At 46.1% G+C, this 17809-nt stretch overlaps 1 protein-coding gene across 19 annotated transcripts in view; it reads right to left on the bottom strand.

Annotated features, from left to right (window-relative positions):
* Trim9 (tripartite motif containing 9) overlaps window positions 1–17809 on the bottom strand; it is a 110023-nt gene that overhangs the window by 32440 nt on the left and 59774 nt on the right. For all 19 annotated transcript variants that reach the window (XM_087911768.1, XM_085697554.2, XM_087911770.1 and 16 more), the window contains exons 3-5: window positions 17167–17289; window positions 6074–6184; window positions 4646–4799 (exon numbers count right to left, since the gene is read on the bottom strand). In XM_087911768.1, coding sequence (XP_087767894.1) covers window positions 4646–4799; window positions 6074–6184; window positions 17167–17289 — 388 coding nt within the window. The remainder of the gene's footprint in view (window positions 1–4645; window positions 4800–6073; window positions 6185–17166; window positions 17290–17809) is intronic.

Here is a 17809-nt window from a genome sequence, read left to right as displayed (position 1 = left end):
GATTGCCTGTGCATATGTGCATGCTAACCCATCTCTGCCAGCCCTCTCCTGAAGCTTGTTCCCTGCGATACAAAGGGGCGTCTGTTCAGATCAGTCTGTCCTTGACTGTGACCTTGGAACATAACAAGGGCTATTGCATTCAAGGGGAGTTAATGAAGATTAATTTGTCCTCATGGGAGGAGAGGCACTTAAAGAAATTAACAACCATTTGGTTTTATGTGCTAAAAGGTTGGTAGAGTTTTAGGTCACAGCTTTGTTCTAGTACGGATTTAACATGCCGACGATTGATTTTAGCGACATGCCTTAAATGTTCTATGTGCTCACATAATTTTAGGGTAATATTCTTCAGAAAAAGTGCACGTCTGAAACCTGTTCTTACCCATACAGCAGAACCTTGGAAGACTACAAAGGGACTCTGAAAACTCTATTCCCGTGATCCAAGAGAGAGTGGACGATACCAACTGAGAACTTGGAAAAATATTCATAAAACGATCTCTCATAAAAGCATGAGACAAAACTTGGCGTGTCGTTTTTGTACAATTAAAGACAAGGTGCTCAAACATCATTCCCAATGGTTTGGAAAGAAGGTGAAGTGATCTTCTAATCAAGGGACACCTAGAAGCATGCCAGAACAATTCAGGCAACTATACAACGAAAGTCCAGTGTTCTCTAGATGGACTTCACCTGCTCAGGGTGGCAGGGTCCTTAGCTACTGAGGCAGTGACCCCAGAAGATGAATTCTTGATAAGCAGCAGCTGCCTGGGTAGAAACCTGTGGGCACCCGCAGAAGACCCATTTTCTTCCACAGCAACAAAAGGAACATCTTGGACAAGATTTCAAAACCAGAAAGATTCGAATTCCTTTTTGTCAAGAAGCAAGCAGAAGTTTAAATGCGTACTTTAAGTTACTTAAAAATATTTTGAGTTTCTACTGTGCCCATGTAACATCGTTAGAAATATATATCTAATGATAGTGTTATTTCATAGTGGTCAGATTATGGTAATATTATTCCAAACACAATTTAATTTTCATCTTTTGTACTTGGACTTACGTTTTGGAGGAATATCTTTCCTGACAAATTGTCAAGGGGCAGTTCATTAGGTGGCCTAAGAATTCCTCTAGAAAATGAATGAGCTAACAGAACACTAGGTACAGCTGTCCCTGTACTAACAAACATCCCAAAGGTGGGGGCAGGGTGGGCTCAACTGCAGCCAGTCAACTGATCCTGCGTCACAACCTTGGCCTTTTCTTTGCGTCACAATTATCTGACAGGTAAAAATTATTCAGACTGAGCAGGACCAGGCTCTCACTGAATTGGTTAAACTTAATGAGCACAAAGCAAGACACATAAATTAACAAGGCAGAGAGAAAATAATAAAAAACGAATTAAATTAAGGTGAGGTGTTAAACAGAAATTTTGCTCTCGCACCGAATGGTCTTGTCTCATAATGTCATAAGGAATTGTTCTCGATGTCGGGCATATCAGGTCAGTGACTGCACGTAGGGACGGTCTAAATTTTAGCCCTTAGTGTGGTTGGCATTCTCGGCTGCCTGTGTACAGACCTGAGCAGTCTAAACATACAGCTTTCTCCACTTTCAACTCTGTGTGCTCTGCTAAGTGAAAACGGGACTCTTCTTGGAAAAGTGGTCCCGGATGCCCAGCACACAGACCTCCGCTCTTGTACCTGCCCAGGACCTGCTCACTCTAGGTTCATCCTGCCACCTGGCCTGAGCTCCATAGGGGGCAGATGGGTGGACCAGATACAAAGGGCAGCGAGTGTGGGAACAGACTGCCCTGCCACCACCAAAATATTCAAAAGGCTTCTTCTACCTTTGAACTTCCCCTTCCTCCTGCCCTAGTACCAAGGTGAATTGGGTTGTTACATTTTCCCCCTCTTTGCTCTGCCCTTTTATGATATATCTCCTCCTCCAAGCTGCATGAGACATAACTTTTATTTTGTTAAAAGGATTGAGGATAGACAGAGGCTGGCTGAGGGCAATTAACCTAAGGTTCGATATCTCTGCAAGAGATGGTTTACTGACTTTGTCATGTAAGGGTCATAGAAGATTTTAAACAGCAATAAAAAATTGTTGTAATTCACACACACACACACACACACACACACACACACACATGACTACATGTATGAAAGGAAATGAGATATTTCTCCAAGAAGCTACACTGGGATATACTAATTTTGTAGAAACCGATTGGGAAGGATACTAGTGGGTCCTGAAGCTACTTCCTGATGGGGAGGGGGGAACCCTAACCCCACCACTTTGTGTAACATAGGTTTCCTGTGCTCCCAATGTCCCCAGCTGACCTCTAGGACTGCGAGAATAAATGGAAGTGAGAAAAATCAGCTGCATGGGATAATGTCTGGTTTGGTCAACATCCCACAAATGCCCTCATCTTTTATTACCCCAGGCATTTTAACTTACAATCTATACAGTAGTTTAAAAGTTGGTTAAGGCGTCATCTCAAATGAGTGTCTATCAATAGAAAAAAATAAGAAAGCTGAGAAACCAAGAGCAAAGGGTCATGAAAAGGAGATGCACGAGCGCCAAACACACAGATGAATTCGCCCTCACGGCAGAAGCACTAACAGTACTAAAACTATAACCTCTCTGGTTATAGAAGTCTGTTTAGTACGCAGAGAAACAGGTAGGATTTTCCCCTACCATATACAATTTGCAAAGTATTTACTTTTAAGATTCATTTATTACATGTATGCTTAAATTAAGAGGTAAAGAATGCAAATCAATTTCTCCAGCTAGGAAAAGATTTTACTTTTATTTATTTATGTGTATGTATGTGTGTGGGTTTGTGCATGAGAAGGCAGTGCCCAACGAGACCAGGCGATGTTAGTTCCTCTGGAGCTGGAGTTCCAAGTGGCTTTGTCACCTGCCTGATGTGGGTCCTGGGAACCAAACTCTGGCCCTCTACAAGAGCAGCAAGCATTCTTAATTGCCGGGTCTCCTCTGCAGCTCTGACAAGCATTGTTTTTATTTTTGAATCGTTGGAAAGGTTTGTATCTACTTGGTTTGATACAGTGTCTCATGATATAATACTTGTTGACCTGGAATATGCTGTGTTGACCTGGTTAACCTGGAACTCACAGGCCTCTGCCTTCTGGATGCGGGGAGTAGGCAATGTGCCACCATGCGTGGCCCAATTTCTTCCGTTTTCACAGAAGGTCAGAAAGTGTTAAAAGTGGCAGAGTTGGAGGACATAGCAGTAGCTGCCATGGATTTGAGGATGGGGGCGGGTTGGTGTGTGACGGAGGGTGGCCTTTCTGCTTAGTTCTTGAGACAGAATCTTAGGACGTTGTTCACTCTGGTCTGAAATCATGATCCTCCTGCCTCTGCCTTCTCATTGCTGGGGTCAGAGACCTCCACCCTTTCACCTGGCTTTGGAATAGTTCCTTATCTCGATTGTGGTGGTAGTTGTATGACTCTACATATGTCAAAAACACGAAATTAAAAAAAATCAGAAATAGTCTTCAGATGGATTAGTGACACGACCATAAAAAATACCACTGCACGCCTGGCTTGTATTTTTTTTAAGATGCATTTATTTATTATGTGTGCAGTGTTCTGCCTGCATGTATGCCTGCACACCAGAAGGGGGTACCACATCTCATTATAGATGGTTGTGAGCCACCACGTTGTTGTTGGGACGAACCCCCTGAGCCATCTTTCCAGCCTCCCTGACTTGTGTTTTTAAACATAAGTACACATACTTCCTCTTGGTGCCCAACTTAAAAAAAAAAAAATTCTTCAACCAGAGCTCGCTACATCCTTTCGTTCTATAAGCTAATCGTAAAGTTTGTCTCCTTGTCATTTCTCTCCCAGTTTCCAGCCGTCCTCTCCAACTCTCATTCATTTGCTCTCTCCCTCCGAGAGGATGCTTTCATTTCAACGCCAGGTTTCCGTGGCATTCGGCACTATGCGGTGTGTGTGTGTGTGTGTGTGTGTGTGTGTGTCACTGTGGGAAGGTCTTAGCTGTGTACAGTGACCTCCCCTTCTGACTGTCTCTGGGTTGTCAGTGGCTCTCCTGCGGACATGTGAATTCTCCAGGGTTGAGTATATCTGAGTTTATCAGACTTGCTCGGCTTACACAGCTAAAATGGAGGTGTTTTCATTCTCCCACGTAGGTGAGAGTCGCTCTAGATTTTAAAGAGATTTTATTCAAGTGTATGTGTGCCGTGTGTGTGTGCCAGGGCCCCCAGATGCCAGAGTGGGTACATGTAAGCTGCCTGAAGTGGGTGCTGGGGACTGAACATGGACCCTCTGCAAGAGCAGAGAAAGCTCCTTTCCTTTTCTTTCTCTTCTTCATTCCCCCCACCCTTCCCCTCCTTCCTCTTCTGATTCTTCTAATCAGAATTTATCCTAATTTTGTCTTATCTGGAGCTCAGTAGTAAACCAGGCTGGCCTTGAACTGACAGAGGAGCCTGTCTCCACCTGCTGAGTGCTGGGATTAAAGGAATGCACCACCATGCCCAGCAGCAAGTGCTTGGAATTGCTGAGCGCCTTTCTCCAGGCTCACTCTGGACACTATGACCTTCAACATAGGGTCACCCCCACCTCTTCAAGCAGCAGTATCTGCTCAGGACAGCGTGGACTCTGGGGACAGAGGACTCACCTTTCACTTGCACAAAGTCCAGCTGGTGAATGGATTGCAGCAGGGGGCTGTTGTCCAGGCTCAAGTCAAAGTCCGTGGTCATCCTGGGGGTGAGCGTGCCTTTCCCCCACTGGTCCTCAGTCAAGTGGACTCGCCTGATGAGGGCGTCTGAAATCTAATCACATCAAAGACCACAGCATAAGAAACACAACGTTGCATTCAAACCACAATGCTGTTCCTGGACTCTAAGCATTGCCACCTAATGGCAAGGACCACAAGCTCCTCCCATCTCAGGTGCTCGGTGAGAATGACTGTGTCCTGACTAGGGTTGCCCATAGCTTCTGAAGCAAATCTGAACATTTTTGTTGAGTTGGAAGGAGGCCACTGTAAATAATTAGGGCCTTCAACCGACGAGTAGATACACCTGGAATACACCCATGCATTTATTACTGAGCTTCCAAATGCGGACAGCGCTGAAGAAAATGATACACTGGAAATTAGTTTGTTCTATAGGCTCAAAGGCTCTATCGACCCTTCCATACCAAGGTGTGGGCAGCCGGACAAGATTTGGGAATGAGGTTCGCCAGCCAGAGAGGCCGCTACACATCCTCTTCCACCCTAAATGCGTCATCTTCATGGGACTCCCGCTTGATTCTTTTTTTTAATATTTATTTATTTTATGTATACAATATTCTGTCTGTGTGTATGCCTGCAGGCCAGAAAGAGGGCACCAGACCTCATTACAGATGGTTGTGAGCCACCATGTGGTTGCTGGGAATTGAACTCAGGACCTTTGGAAGAGCAGGCAATGCTCCCAACCTCTGAGCCATCTCTCCAGCCCCTCCCGCTTGATTCTTTGGAAGAGACCTCTTCCCTTTCTTACATCCAGCCCCCATCTGTCACTCTTGGGTGTCTGCAGAACACGAACTGGAGGAGATCTAGATGCCCTAGCTTAGTTAGAAACTCCTTGTCATTGGTACCAAAAATGTAAGTAAACCCTAGCTTACACCATAGCACTTTATAATTGATAGTGAACAAAAGCAAAAACCAAAACAACCCCTCTATACCATTGGAGAAAACAATAGGTTTACTGAGCAGGAGGAGGGAGCAGGAACTGTGCACACAATGACTTCTGCTGGCAAAACTGTTAGGGAGAAGGCCCGATTCTCAGGCAAGGCAATACTCTCTTCTTTGGAAGGAATTACAGGGTTAAGCACAAGAACTAAAGCACACACCAGCCCACGGACTTCTCATCTTGTAGCATAGGATGCCAGAGACTCCCAGGAAGTCAGCGTTCTCCAACAGGCTCTCCTACACTTACTGAGTATACAGGGAGGTTCTGCTATTGAAGGACACATGCAAGCCAGGCTACGGGATGTTCCATCTGCAAGTCCTCCACTCAGTGCTAGGGGGCATCTGAACCAGGAGGAAGACCTCGTAAGCACTGACCTGCAGAAAGCCGCTGGGATCGTTCTCCTTAATCACTTCCAAGCAGTACTCCATGAGGCCCGTGGTCTGGCGCAGCTTCACCGTGCAGTGCGAGATCTGGTCCCGAACCACCTGGGGTTGGTGAGGAAACCAGAGAGGTAGGTGCAAAATGGCGGAGGGTGGCAGGGGGGCTATCGGATACCCTGGGACTTCGGAAAACTCCCTCAAAGCAGAATCCAAGAGCATCCTGGAAGTGGATCTAAATGGATGACAATTCTTTGTGCCACTCCGCATGGACAATGGCTCTGGAGGACAGCCGGGAGGGTCTTTATAGAAATGGCAAACAACAGGACCCTTCAGGAAAAATTATGGAAAGCAGAATACTGACGAAGAACCCTAATGACTCTGCTGCATTAAGGTCTTGCACAGGGCCCAGCAGACATTCTTCTCTGTGGAAGCTGACCCTCCTGTGAGCTTTGCTTTGGGTGAAGGCATGAGCTGTCTGCAAGAGAGCGATGGCTTCCCCATGGGCAGCTGCATGGCTACTGGCTGCGCTCTCCCTCTTCCCTGGTCTGCTAACTCTTCTCCGGGGTTTCAACACCTGAACCCCAAAGGGCATTCATCAGAGCCTTTTCTAGAGTGGATGGGAGAGCGGCAGACGCGGAGGTGGAGCCTGGACAGCATCGAGATGATAGGGACAGGTGAGTTAGAGGAAAAACCACACATGCAGGTGAGAGTCCAGGGGTCATTTGGAGAGCACCTTTCTTCAGGTCAGCCCTGATGGCTGACCTCTGAGTCTGCTTTAGCCTGCATGGACTTTTCTCCAGCGTGCATGCTGCCTCCAGAATGTTCTTTACCCAGACACAAGGCATGAGGCTTCTCCCGTTAGAGGTGTTCCCCTTTGTGACCTTTGCACAGTGACCTGAATCCCGAGAGGCATTTGGAAAAGGGAATTTTCCAAAAATTCAGCTCAGATTTCCCACGAACCTCAGACATTTGCTTTTTTGATATTTAGACAACTTTGCCAAAACCCCAACATTTCAGTATTTTGGATTTTCTGTATAATATGAAAAATGTTAATAGTTATTAAAGACTTTTCCTTTCTTCTTTTCATTGTTGCTACCAGCTCACTTTTCACTAAGGATTATTACACCTATTTCCCAAGAGTCAGGAAAAAGATGAAAGCCATCTCAGTAACCTGATGTAGAAATCTAATATACTTTGATGTTTCCGTTTAGCTTTTCTCTAAAACCAGACTTATTTAGAGTTGCGATCTCAGTATTAGACATTGTACCCCGACACACACACTCAATACAACATCATAGGAACATGTGTCCATGTTGTTTCCATAGGTAAATGCTATTAGATGTGTAAATAGCCCCGTTAATGGCGAACAGCAATTCTTCCTATTCCAGTCAGGGGGCATTTAATGTCATCACACTGTGTTATCAGCCCGTTTGCTCATTCCTGGCCTTCGTTCTTGTATTGTGATGATTTTGCCACATGCATGTACTGAAATAAGGACACCATCCAATGCTCTACAATTCTCTGTCTGCTTTCAAACGTCCCTTCTTGGGGAGGTTGATTTGGGGACTCATGGCTGTCTGAGGGTGGGGCTCTTTGCCCTCTCCCAAGAAGTTCGTTGCTCCACCAAAGAGCTGGTTATTCTACAGGCAGGCGGAACAGGGATGGGCTCCTCAGCTGCCTCTCCCTAGGACTGATTGGGCTCATCTTGTGACATTTTCACCAGCCTTCTAACCAATCAGAGCAGTAATGAAAATCACCGCCCAAAATGAAGTCACAGTGTTCTCAGGACAGTGTTTCTTGGGTGTACTGTTACTGGCTTCCAGTTTCTGATCTGAGGTAGTCTACCTTATGGAGATCAGCCAAATAATAAGATCTTCTAAGAGTTATAGTCACTTTGTAAGATCTAAAAATCTTCTTAATTTTTTATTAAAATCTCTGCACGTATGTATACACGTTCATGTGAGCACCTGTGCATATGGAGACCACAGGTTGATGTCAGATGTCTTCCGTGATTACCTTATACATCGAGGCAGGATCTCTCAGAGATCGCCAACTCAGGATCTCTGTCTCGCTAGTTTGCTCTAGGAATTCCACTGTCTCCCAAGTTGAAGCCAACCACACCCCCACCCAGAAATTTTGTGGGGGTTGGGACCTGAACTCTGGTCTTCACACTTGCACATCGAAGTAGTTTACCCAGTAAGTCATTTCCTCAGCCCCAGCGATGAGTGTAGATTTTCTTCCTGGCCAAGTCTTTTCTGAGATCCTTTACTTATTAGCTTTCTGACCAGGCTGTTCTTCCCACTTTTTACTGTTTTGTATTTTTGTTCCGGTGGTTTTGTTGAAGTTGGTTCCTAGGAAGCAAGGCTAGTCTTTTTTTCTTCTTCTTCTTTGAGTTACACATTTTTGGACCTCAGTGCCGGTGCCCCAGAGAAGCATTTGGCACTGTGTTTTGAGCTGGCAGGAGTCAAGTCCCTTTGGGTAATGTGCGAGTCACAGGGGTGACACAAAAGGTCCTGGGTGAACCCCCCACCCCCACACACACCCTGCTTTCATCTGCGCTGGAGCCTAACCCAGTTCCCACGGGACAGTGGATTGGTCTGGAGTCTAAGATTCCAGGGAACGCTTTGAGAATTTATCAGAAGGGTGGGGGTCTCTGCAGGATAACAGATACCTATTGATCCTCTGGACAGTTTTATTTGGATAAGTGGCAAAAGTAATGAGGGTTATGCCTTGGGTCAGGACATGACACCAGCCCCTGTTTGGAAAAGGACAGTATGAAAAGGGTCTACTGTTTCCTGAACCCTCGGGCTTTTTCAGTAACCGAGAGACACCTAGGAGAGTATATATATATATATACACACACACACACACAGGTGGAAGTTGTGCTGATGGCGCTCCAACCCTATTAACGACAGATCAACCGCTTCCTCCCTCCAGCCCATGTGGCATAGCCCACAGCGAGGTTTGGTGTTATTGAAAAGGACTTCACTCTTTTGCCAACTTTGAACAAGATTAAGTCCCCACTCCTGACTTCCATCACCTCTCCATTTTCCACGTGTCTTAAATTCTTTTCTCTTCATTTTTCCGAATAGCTTTAAATCACGCTCCCCTCTTGAAGGCCTAAGTGCTGCCACCCACAGATCACCAGTCTGAGTAAATCATAATATTCTTTGCCCTATTTTACTTTTTAAATGCAATCTATTATTTCTATTACAGTTTAACGCCCCCCCCCCCCCCGCAGCATGCAGTAATCCCTTAGCGGTTCTTACTTGTTCTGTTCCATCTAAGGCACACAAACTTTCAAGATTCAAACCTACAGGACTTGCCATTGCTTTCTCTGCTTGGTGGGGGAAGTTTCTGTGTGCACCCAGCAATTGACGATGCTCTGAACGGCCTCCCTGGGAGTTACAGGTTACAAGCTCTGGTTTCATTTCTTTGGTTAAACAGAGAATTCTCCTCCTCCCACCCCAGTAGAATATCATTTACCATTTTATTCTTTAAAGAATAACGCATTCTCCAAAACCCGGAGAAACCTAATTAAGGACGAATGCTGTATACCATCTTTCTCCCACAGAGTTCCAGGCTAATGTTTCCTCCCTATCGCCAATCCCACACTTTGTAGGAAAGTTTGAATTTACCTGACAGCGGTTTTTTACAAAGACAAACCTGTAACTCTGAGTTTTTATGTAAGAGAAGAATCATTTAGTTCTATTAAGCAAGCAAAACACTCACCTGTTTTAAGGGGAGCGTGGGATTTGAACGGCAGAGCTGCGAGTTTTCTGTTCTAAAGTGTGAATGCCACCAGTGTTCTTATCAATAAACACTGAGTGGAACGTGCATACCTTGTGTTGGTGTGTAGAAGATTGTACCCTAGCACAGAGAGGTTAATGGAGGAAGAAGCCCAAGCCCTGGGAAGAGAAGAATCTGATGGCATTATGTCCATGCACGAGAACACATACCATGGGTGGCAGCTGCATCAGAGAAGCTACAACGTGGAGCTTTGGTGCAGAACTGCAGAGGGTGAGTCTGTCATCTCCACGGAGAGAGCCAAGTGCCTTCTAGAGGAAGGAGGCCCATTCCTATCTGGGCAAAGGGCATCAAAGGCAACCTGAGATTGCCCTTCACTGGCATTTGCCAGAGTGGACTGGGGTATTCAAAAATGTGTTCCATGTTTGTGGAAGGGCCCTGGCTGTGTGGGCATTCTCATGATTCTGTGGGGACCCTGGGAACTCTATCTACATAAACCTTTTCAGTATTATTCAGCTATGGTGGGAAGCAGAGGACCAACGAACTTGCCCAGTGACACTCTGGAAGGAATTCTGTATTAGCAGCGGGCTGACATCAGTGACACTTGTGATGGCATTATTCACGTCGAACCCTCTCGACTTGAACATGTCAAGCCTTCGAATTGTTTCAGGTGCTTAGTTTTTACACAGACCTCATCCTGGCGTCCGGCCTAATTCCCTGCATTCCCTTTATTGCATCGCCACACTGGGCTGGTGCTTGGCTGTGATGCATCTCCTCGCCTTGCTGACAATGCCTGTGCCTAATTACTTAAGCACTTCCTGGTGAGTGTGATTGTATTTCTCTCCTTTCTCCCATTCCTTAATCAAAGCATCCTCTGCCTGCTGGGAAACAATGGGCAGACAGCCTGATTTGGCAGTTTTATAAGCCAACAGTACACGTGGTGGAGGCTTTCCTGTGTAGGGGCGTGGCCTTATAATGAATCCTTATTAAAAAATAACGGGAACGACAAATACCATGATGGAAATACTGGAATTTCTCCAGAAGGAAGCATGCTACATATAACCATGGTGGACATATAAAGGCCCTTCATGAATAGTGAGTTCTATAACCCAGTAAATTTTTCCCTTTACAGCCTCACTGGTAGTGCTTTGGTGTGTCAGATTCACCAACTACACAAGTATGCTAAAGATTAGATACCCCCCACCCCAATAACTGTGAACAACCATGTTGATTTCTTCCAAGGGATCTTACTGTTGGAAGGTAACAAGAAGAAACATATCAGCATGTACTATTAAATTTGACCTTTCTAAAACGCCAGAGAGAGAGAGAGAGAGAGAGAGAGAGAGAGAGAGAGAGAGAGAGAGAACATATTTAAGATGCTTTTAGAATGAATTCATTTTTGTAAAATAAAAAAGCATGGATCTCATTAATAGCATATTTTAATGTTACCACAGATTCCCTGTGCGGGTGTCAGGAACAGTGGGGACAGTTTGGGAACCTCACTGAGAAGGGCAGGACCTGGGAAGGATGGCAACTTAGCAACTGGCTTCCTCTGTTGGTCATCAGGACATTGCCCAACTAATTCCACACATGAACTAGAAATATTTCTTGGAGTTCACAGATAGTTCTCTCTCATGTTTTTCTGCATGTGCTTCAGTTGACCCTTTCCTGAAAACAGATCAACAGCTCCTTACACTTTTTCAAACCCCAGGATGGTGCTAACTTCAGTTCACCTTTCAAATGGGCCCCAAATATGGCTGGCTGCACCTGTCCATCTCTCATCCAAGCCTTTCTGCTTTTTGATTTTCATAAAACAGTTTAAATATCTCAGTGAAACTGGTAAGATATCTCATCGAATGATCAGTTATGACCATGGGTCCCTAAAAAATAAAAATCCCATGTGTTCAAAGAGAATAACAGTGTGTGGTTAATTTTGTCTGTGAACAGTGTGTAGGTAAAATAGTTCTTAGGAACATTTCCTCAGTATGATGAATGAGATCATAGTTCCATTTATTCTTTCAGTAACAGAGACGAAAGCTGAAACTTGGGCACTGAGCTAAATCCTCTACGGTGCTCCATACTGAACACAGCCTTAAGCGCTTCAGTGTCTCAGACCGAGTACTTATGGAGTACTCAGACTTCTCTTATTGAGTACTGTAATACATGATGTGTCATAGCCCGCGAGGGGAGAACAGTACACTTTCTGAGTGTACTCTAGCTCACACACAGAGAAAAGAAACTGAGCCACAGGATTCCCCAAAGTTAGGGACACGGTGACCTCTCACCCAATCTGGTCTCCATAACAACAGAATCGAAGCTTTTCCCCACCCAACTCCATCTTGTCTCACAAGAACTCTTTCATCTCTTCAGGTCAGCAGTGCTCTCAGAGAAGGGCATGAGCAGAGTACTAAGACCCGGAAATACACACTGGCTTCCCAGCATCCTATGATTTTTTTGAATTGCACACGCACGTGCATGTGCACACTCACACCATACACACACAGAATGCACACATGCACGTTTGCATTCATGCATGTACACAGACGCATGTGCATGCATGCGTACGCATACATGTACATGCATGTGCACACACATGTAGGCATTCATGCACGCACGCATGCACACACACATGTGCACACACACACACACACATCACTTCTTTGTCAGCCAAGAGAAGCCCTTGGATATGGATGAACATGAGATTACTCCAACACAAACAACAAAGATGGAAGTGCTGTGCTCGGTGAGGTTGTCCTTGCATGGCCAGTCTTTCCTCACCAGTCTCAGCGTCGACAAAAACAACAAGAAAGGGAACAGGCAAGGACAAAAGAAGAGCTGCGGAGGCTGGTGTCAGTAGCTATGGCAGCAGTGGCACTGGTGGCTGTCTTTAGAAGTGGCAACAAATACAATTGGCTGAAAATGACAGAGATGAATTGTAGAGACAGCAGACAGAACAGCTTTGTCGCCGAGGGCAACAATCGGCCACCTGTCCCTTTTTATCGTCCTCCAAAGTCTGAGCAGGGTGAAATGAGGGCATCGGTGTTCTCTGCCCAGTAGCCCCGTGGCATCTGTGTGGCCTGCAGCACAGCCCTCCTTGGCAAGCCCTGTCATGGGGAAGATGAGGACAGCAGGCAGCAGGAGGGCATGGAGGCCCCGAGATGTGGTAGACACCATGCCTGGGCATCTACATAACCTGAGCATCAACTCACTGCACAGGCCATGAGTGATATTCTCATCCTATCCTGCAGAGATGGCACCAGGTAAGGGGCATGGGGGCCTGCGATGTCCTCTGCTATTTGCCCACGTGACGTGGATCAATGACACCGTCCCAATCCTTGATTCCCTCTTCCGTAGAGGTTGCTGGCCTCTGTTTCTCCCACACAGCGTGGCTATTGTCACCTCTGCAGTGACTACACAGCATCGCACAGCACTCACTGTGCTTGCTGCTGTGGTGCCAGTGTTTGTGGTGTTTGATAAAAAGAGACTCCATTGAGGAAAAGTGGAACTTTTACAGCAAGGTACTGAACCACTTGCCCTGGTTCTCAGCAGGGCAACTCAGCTGTCCAGCTCATACTCCAAAGGCAGCCATGGCTTTAGTCTACTCATCTCTATGTGGGTTGGATGGCATTTTGAAGCAATGTCTAGAGATACAGGCTATGAACACAGCTATAGTAACAGGAAGGCCACTTGTTCATCCCAGCCGCCCAGAACTGAAATAATCACACAGAAACTGTATTAATTAAATCACTGCTTGGTCCATTAGCTCTAACTTATTATTGACTAATTTTTACATCTTAATTTAACCCATTTCTATTAATCTGTGCATCACCATGAGGTCATGGCTTACCAGCTACAGTTCCAGCACGTCTGACTCTGGCGGCTCCATGGTGTCTGGCTCTCTGACTCCATCCTTCTTCCTCCCAGCATTCAGTTCTGTCTTCCCTGCCTACCTAAGCTCTGCCCTATCAACAGGCCAAGGCAGTTCCTTTATTAACCAATAAAAGCAACACATAGACAGAAGAACCTCCTACAACAGCTGTTCTACAAGCTGAGGCAGAAGGGTCACAGGTTCAAAGCCCGCTTACTCCAAGTGTGTTCAAAGCCAGCCCAGGCAATTCAACAAAACTCTATCCCAAAATTTTAAAAAGGGGGAGTGTGGGCAGTATAGATCAGTGGTAGAGTGTTTGCTTAGTGTACGAGGGCTTAAATTCAGTCCTCAATAACACACACACATGCAATCTCCAACAATGCACAGGATATTCTGAGGATTGCTATGAAAGTAGATTTCTGCATTCTATAGGAAGGCTACAGTGACAGTCATTTAGTGATATCAGAGCGGGGGATGGCAACAGAAATTCTCCGTTAGTCTTGAGGACTGGCAAGATCACCATCATCTTTCCCTGGCAACTTTCCTCCAACAGGCAGGAATGCAGTGATCACTAACACACACCTCCTACAGAGTAGGCAGCTATGATGCCAGCTCTCCCACAAGGTGCTCTGTGACTGTTAGAGTTGTCGGTGGTCTGTCCTTACAATGACTATGGTACTGATCAGTTCTTGCCCAGAAGCCTGCTGTTCTGTTGATGGAAGTTTCTTTCCTACTCAGTCCCACAGCCATTCAGAACCAAATAAACACAGAGGCTTACATTAATTATAAACTGCTTGGCCTATTGTTCAGGCTTATTACTAACTATCTCTAACAACTTAAATTAACTTGTAATTCTTATCTATGTTTAGCCATGTGGCTTCCTTTTCCCAGGAAGGCATTCTCATCTTGCTTCCTCTGCCTCTGGATGATGACTATGTCTCTGCCTTTCCTCTCTCCAGAGTTCTCTTAGTCTGGTCGCCCAGCCTATACTTCCTGCCTGGCTACTGGTCGATTAGCATTTTATTAAACTAATACGAGTGACAAATCTTTATAGTACACATGAGCATTCTCCCACAGCACTGTCTACTTGTGCTGGGGTCTTCCATGAGTAACGCTCACTGCATCCATAAGGTCAAGGCTCATCCTGAGTCACCGCCATGCCTCTCCCTCCTGTGTACTCCTGTTCAGCAATCTAACCCTCACAGACACACATTAGCAACTGACTGGCTGAAGAGAAATGCCTGGTCTCTGGATGGAGCTCTACCAGGAGCATTGGGGAACGTTTGTTTAGATTCTGGGCTCTGCGGTTCCTTGGCTTCTTGGGGCCAGTTCTTAATTTCATGTTGTTATCATTCCTTCCTTTCTCGAGTATGAATGGCAGTGATAGTGACCTCATAGAGCTGCTGTGGAAATTACCGAGGCGATCCCTATCATATAGCTTCTATACTGTCACTATGAAGAATGTTTCTCCAGACTTTCATTATTGCTAGGATCAAAGGCAGGGTCTGCTCACCAAGGATGCTCATCTATGTTGCTGTGGGGGTAGTTGCAGAATCATATTCCACAGCAGGCTGAGATTTTTACTTCAGATAAAAGTGATTCTTTAAAAAAAAAATCATTCAGCTCTAACCTGACTCTGAGAGAAATGTTGATCAAGTCAAGCCATTTTCCAACTGTTAGGTGAGCCTGTGAGACAGATGCTCACACAATGACACTTGCAGAACAGTTGGGAGAAAGTACAGCGTGTCTATGACTCCCTCAGGTTCCTCTCACATTTAAGGAGTTGGTACACACGCTGCCGTGAGTCACAGCTCCGGGTCCCTTTAAGGAATTCGTGGGCTCATAACTAGATACCGGAAGAGTAGACAATGCTCAGCTCAGCACACAGGCGCTGACCTGGAGAGGGGCATGCAGGGGGTTCTCCGTCATCTAGGACATCTAGACTGCCATGCACGGGCCACAGAGGGTGCATCCTGGGCAAACCAAGCCTTGTTCCCTTCAGCGTCTGTTGGAAGGTTCTTTGTGGAAGGGGTTTTCTCTGGCATCCCTTAGGAGCTCAAGGCCATCCTGAGATGAACATGGGGAGGCATCTCACTCGACCGACCATCAGGGGTGTGTATGGCTGCTCTCAAATGAGCATCGAGATTGCCAGACTTGGTTTGCTACCCAAACCCACAGGCTCTTTAACGCCAGCACTCTGGGGGCTCCCCCCTTCCCCCATCCTGAACCTGGGTTTTGTACGCTGATTTCAAGATCTGCGACTCTCTTTCCCTATCTGCAAGAGTATGTCATCGGCAAGCATAAACTGGTCAGACACTCATGAGCCCTTCCTGTTTGGATGGACCTTGTTACAGCACAGCCTGCTGCTTGCCCCAGGATTCTCTCCAGTGTCCCCTGAGTGACGATCCAAGTCAGAAGGCAGGGGAGAAAGGTTCTCATTCCCACCACACTGCTGCTGACTTTGGCTAGGGAAGCAGCATCTATGGATCTCTGAATGCACTTTGAGGAGCTGCAGATGGCAGAGGGGGAGGGGCCTTGGAGAAGCAGGCTACGGTTGGGGGTCTTGATACTGTGTTCATTGCTTCTTCACTGCTGAAACTTCCGTGGCTCACTTTCTGGAATCTGATTTTACAAATGCAATTTCTCTTAAAGGTCTGGTTAGGTAGCTGACCTAGGGGGTGATATTTGTCACTGGGCCATTGGCCTACCACTAGGTCCCCTAAAGTGGCCCATGTTTCTCCTGACACCAACCCTAACAGACAGCCTTGATTGGAGCCTGCTTCTTCTACTTTAACCCCAGGCTGTCACTAGACACGCTCCCCTCATCACCAGGCCGGAGGTGTGTTGGTCATGTTGTGGTCCTCATCTGACTGCTCACCACTAGACTTCCTTCTGCTCCCACTCCCCATCTTGTTGCCAATAGATGACAGGCAGGTTATCACACGTCACTAAGATCAGAGCAGCCAATGGGACCCCAGGCTCATAATGCATTGATTTTATCATGTAGTGGCAAAGTCTATATTGAAAAGTTTGTAAACAAACTTTATTTTATAAATTATATATTCTGTTTACCTACTCAAGAACACATTTTTGCCTATGTGTGGCCAGTCTTATCTAAGCTTTCAATCCTGTTCCTACGATTCACTATCTCCTCTTCTGCCTTTAGAAGGACTAGCCCATGATGTATTTTCCTTGGATGCCCTGCTTAGCATTCTCCCCTTCTAGGAGAGTAGAATGAATGCAGAGATTTTTATTTATTTTGTTATTTCCATGCCCAGAGCAGTTTCTGGCCCAGAGAAGTAACCCAGCGAATTTTAGTTAAGAATTAGGAAGAATGAATGGATGCTGAAGGGTCATGCCTGCTCCTGTCTGGCCAGACCACACAGGTGAGGCATGGCGTCCTCCCGTGACTGCCCACCCTTGCCCTGGGAGGTTGGACTGTTGCTCCCCACTGTTCCAAGGTGCCACTCACCTTCAGCTTGTGTTCATGCTCCTTGTTGACCCGGGCCAACAGCTGAGCCTTCCTTCGGTTTAGGGCATCAATGAGAGCGTCGCACTGGGCCACCAGGCAGGCCTCAAACTCCACACTGTTTTCCTGAACAAGAAAGCACCATTCTCAAGCACATGTCTGGGGAGCTTGGGTAGTCATAGAAACCAGAGCACTTCAGTCCTTTCTACTGAAGAGATGGGAAGGAACTCTGTCCATAGAGCACACTGAGTATTTCCAAAGTACTGGTAAACTATTCTGTAGTGTGTGTGTTTTGCTTTAAGTTTGCGTGGAGAGGGGTAGGTATTTATTACTTTCATCCTTATAAAAAGAAATCATCTCTCCAGCTTGAATTATAGTAAGTACAACGAAGCATTGGCTGTAGGGTGGCACACAGTCCTTTGATGGGTACATGTGCTCAGCTCTGCAGGCTGGAGAGTGGTTTCTCGGAGGAAGAGGGTAGAGTCAGGGCAGGAGAGAAAGGGTTACTAAAGAAGAGGGGATGACAAAGGTCCCCCTCATTAAACAGTGATCCAGTGTTGTCATCAATGGCAGCATAAGATCTAATGACAACGGGCATGAAGAAAGTCGTCCCTGCATGAAGAAAGGCAACAGCGGAGGACAATTC

The sequence above is a fragment of the Myodes glareolus genome, chromosome 11 (genome assembly GCF_982192425.1).
Source record: "Myodes glareolus chromosome 11, mMyoGla1.1, whole genome shotgun sequence".
NCBI classification, from domain to species: Eukaryota; Metazoa; Chordata; class Mammalia; order Rodentia; family Cricetidae; genus Myodes; species Myodes glareolus.
This window is presented reverse-complemented; position numbering and strand designations above follow the sequence as displayed.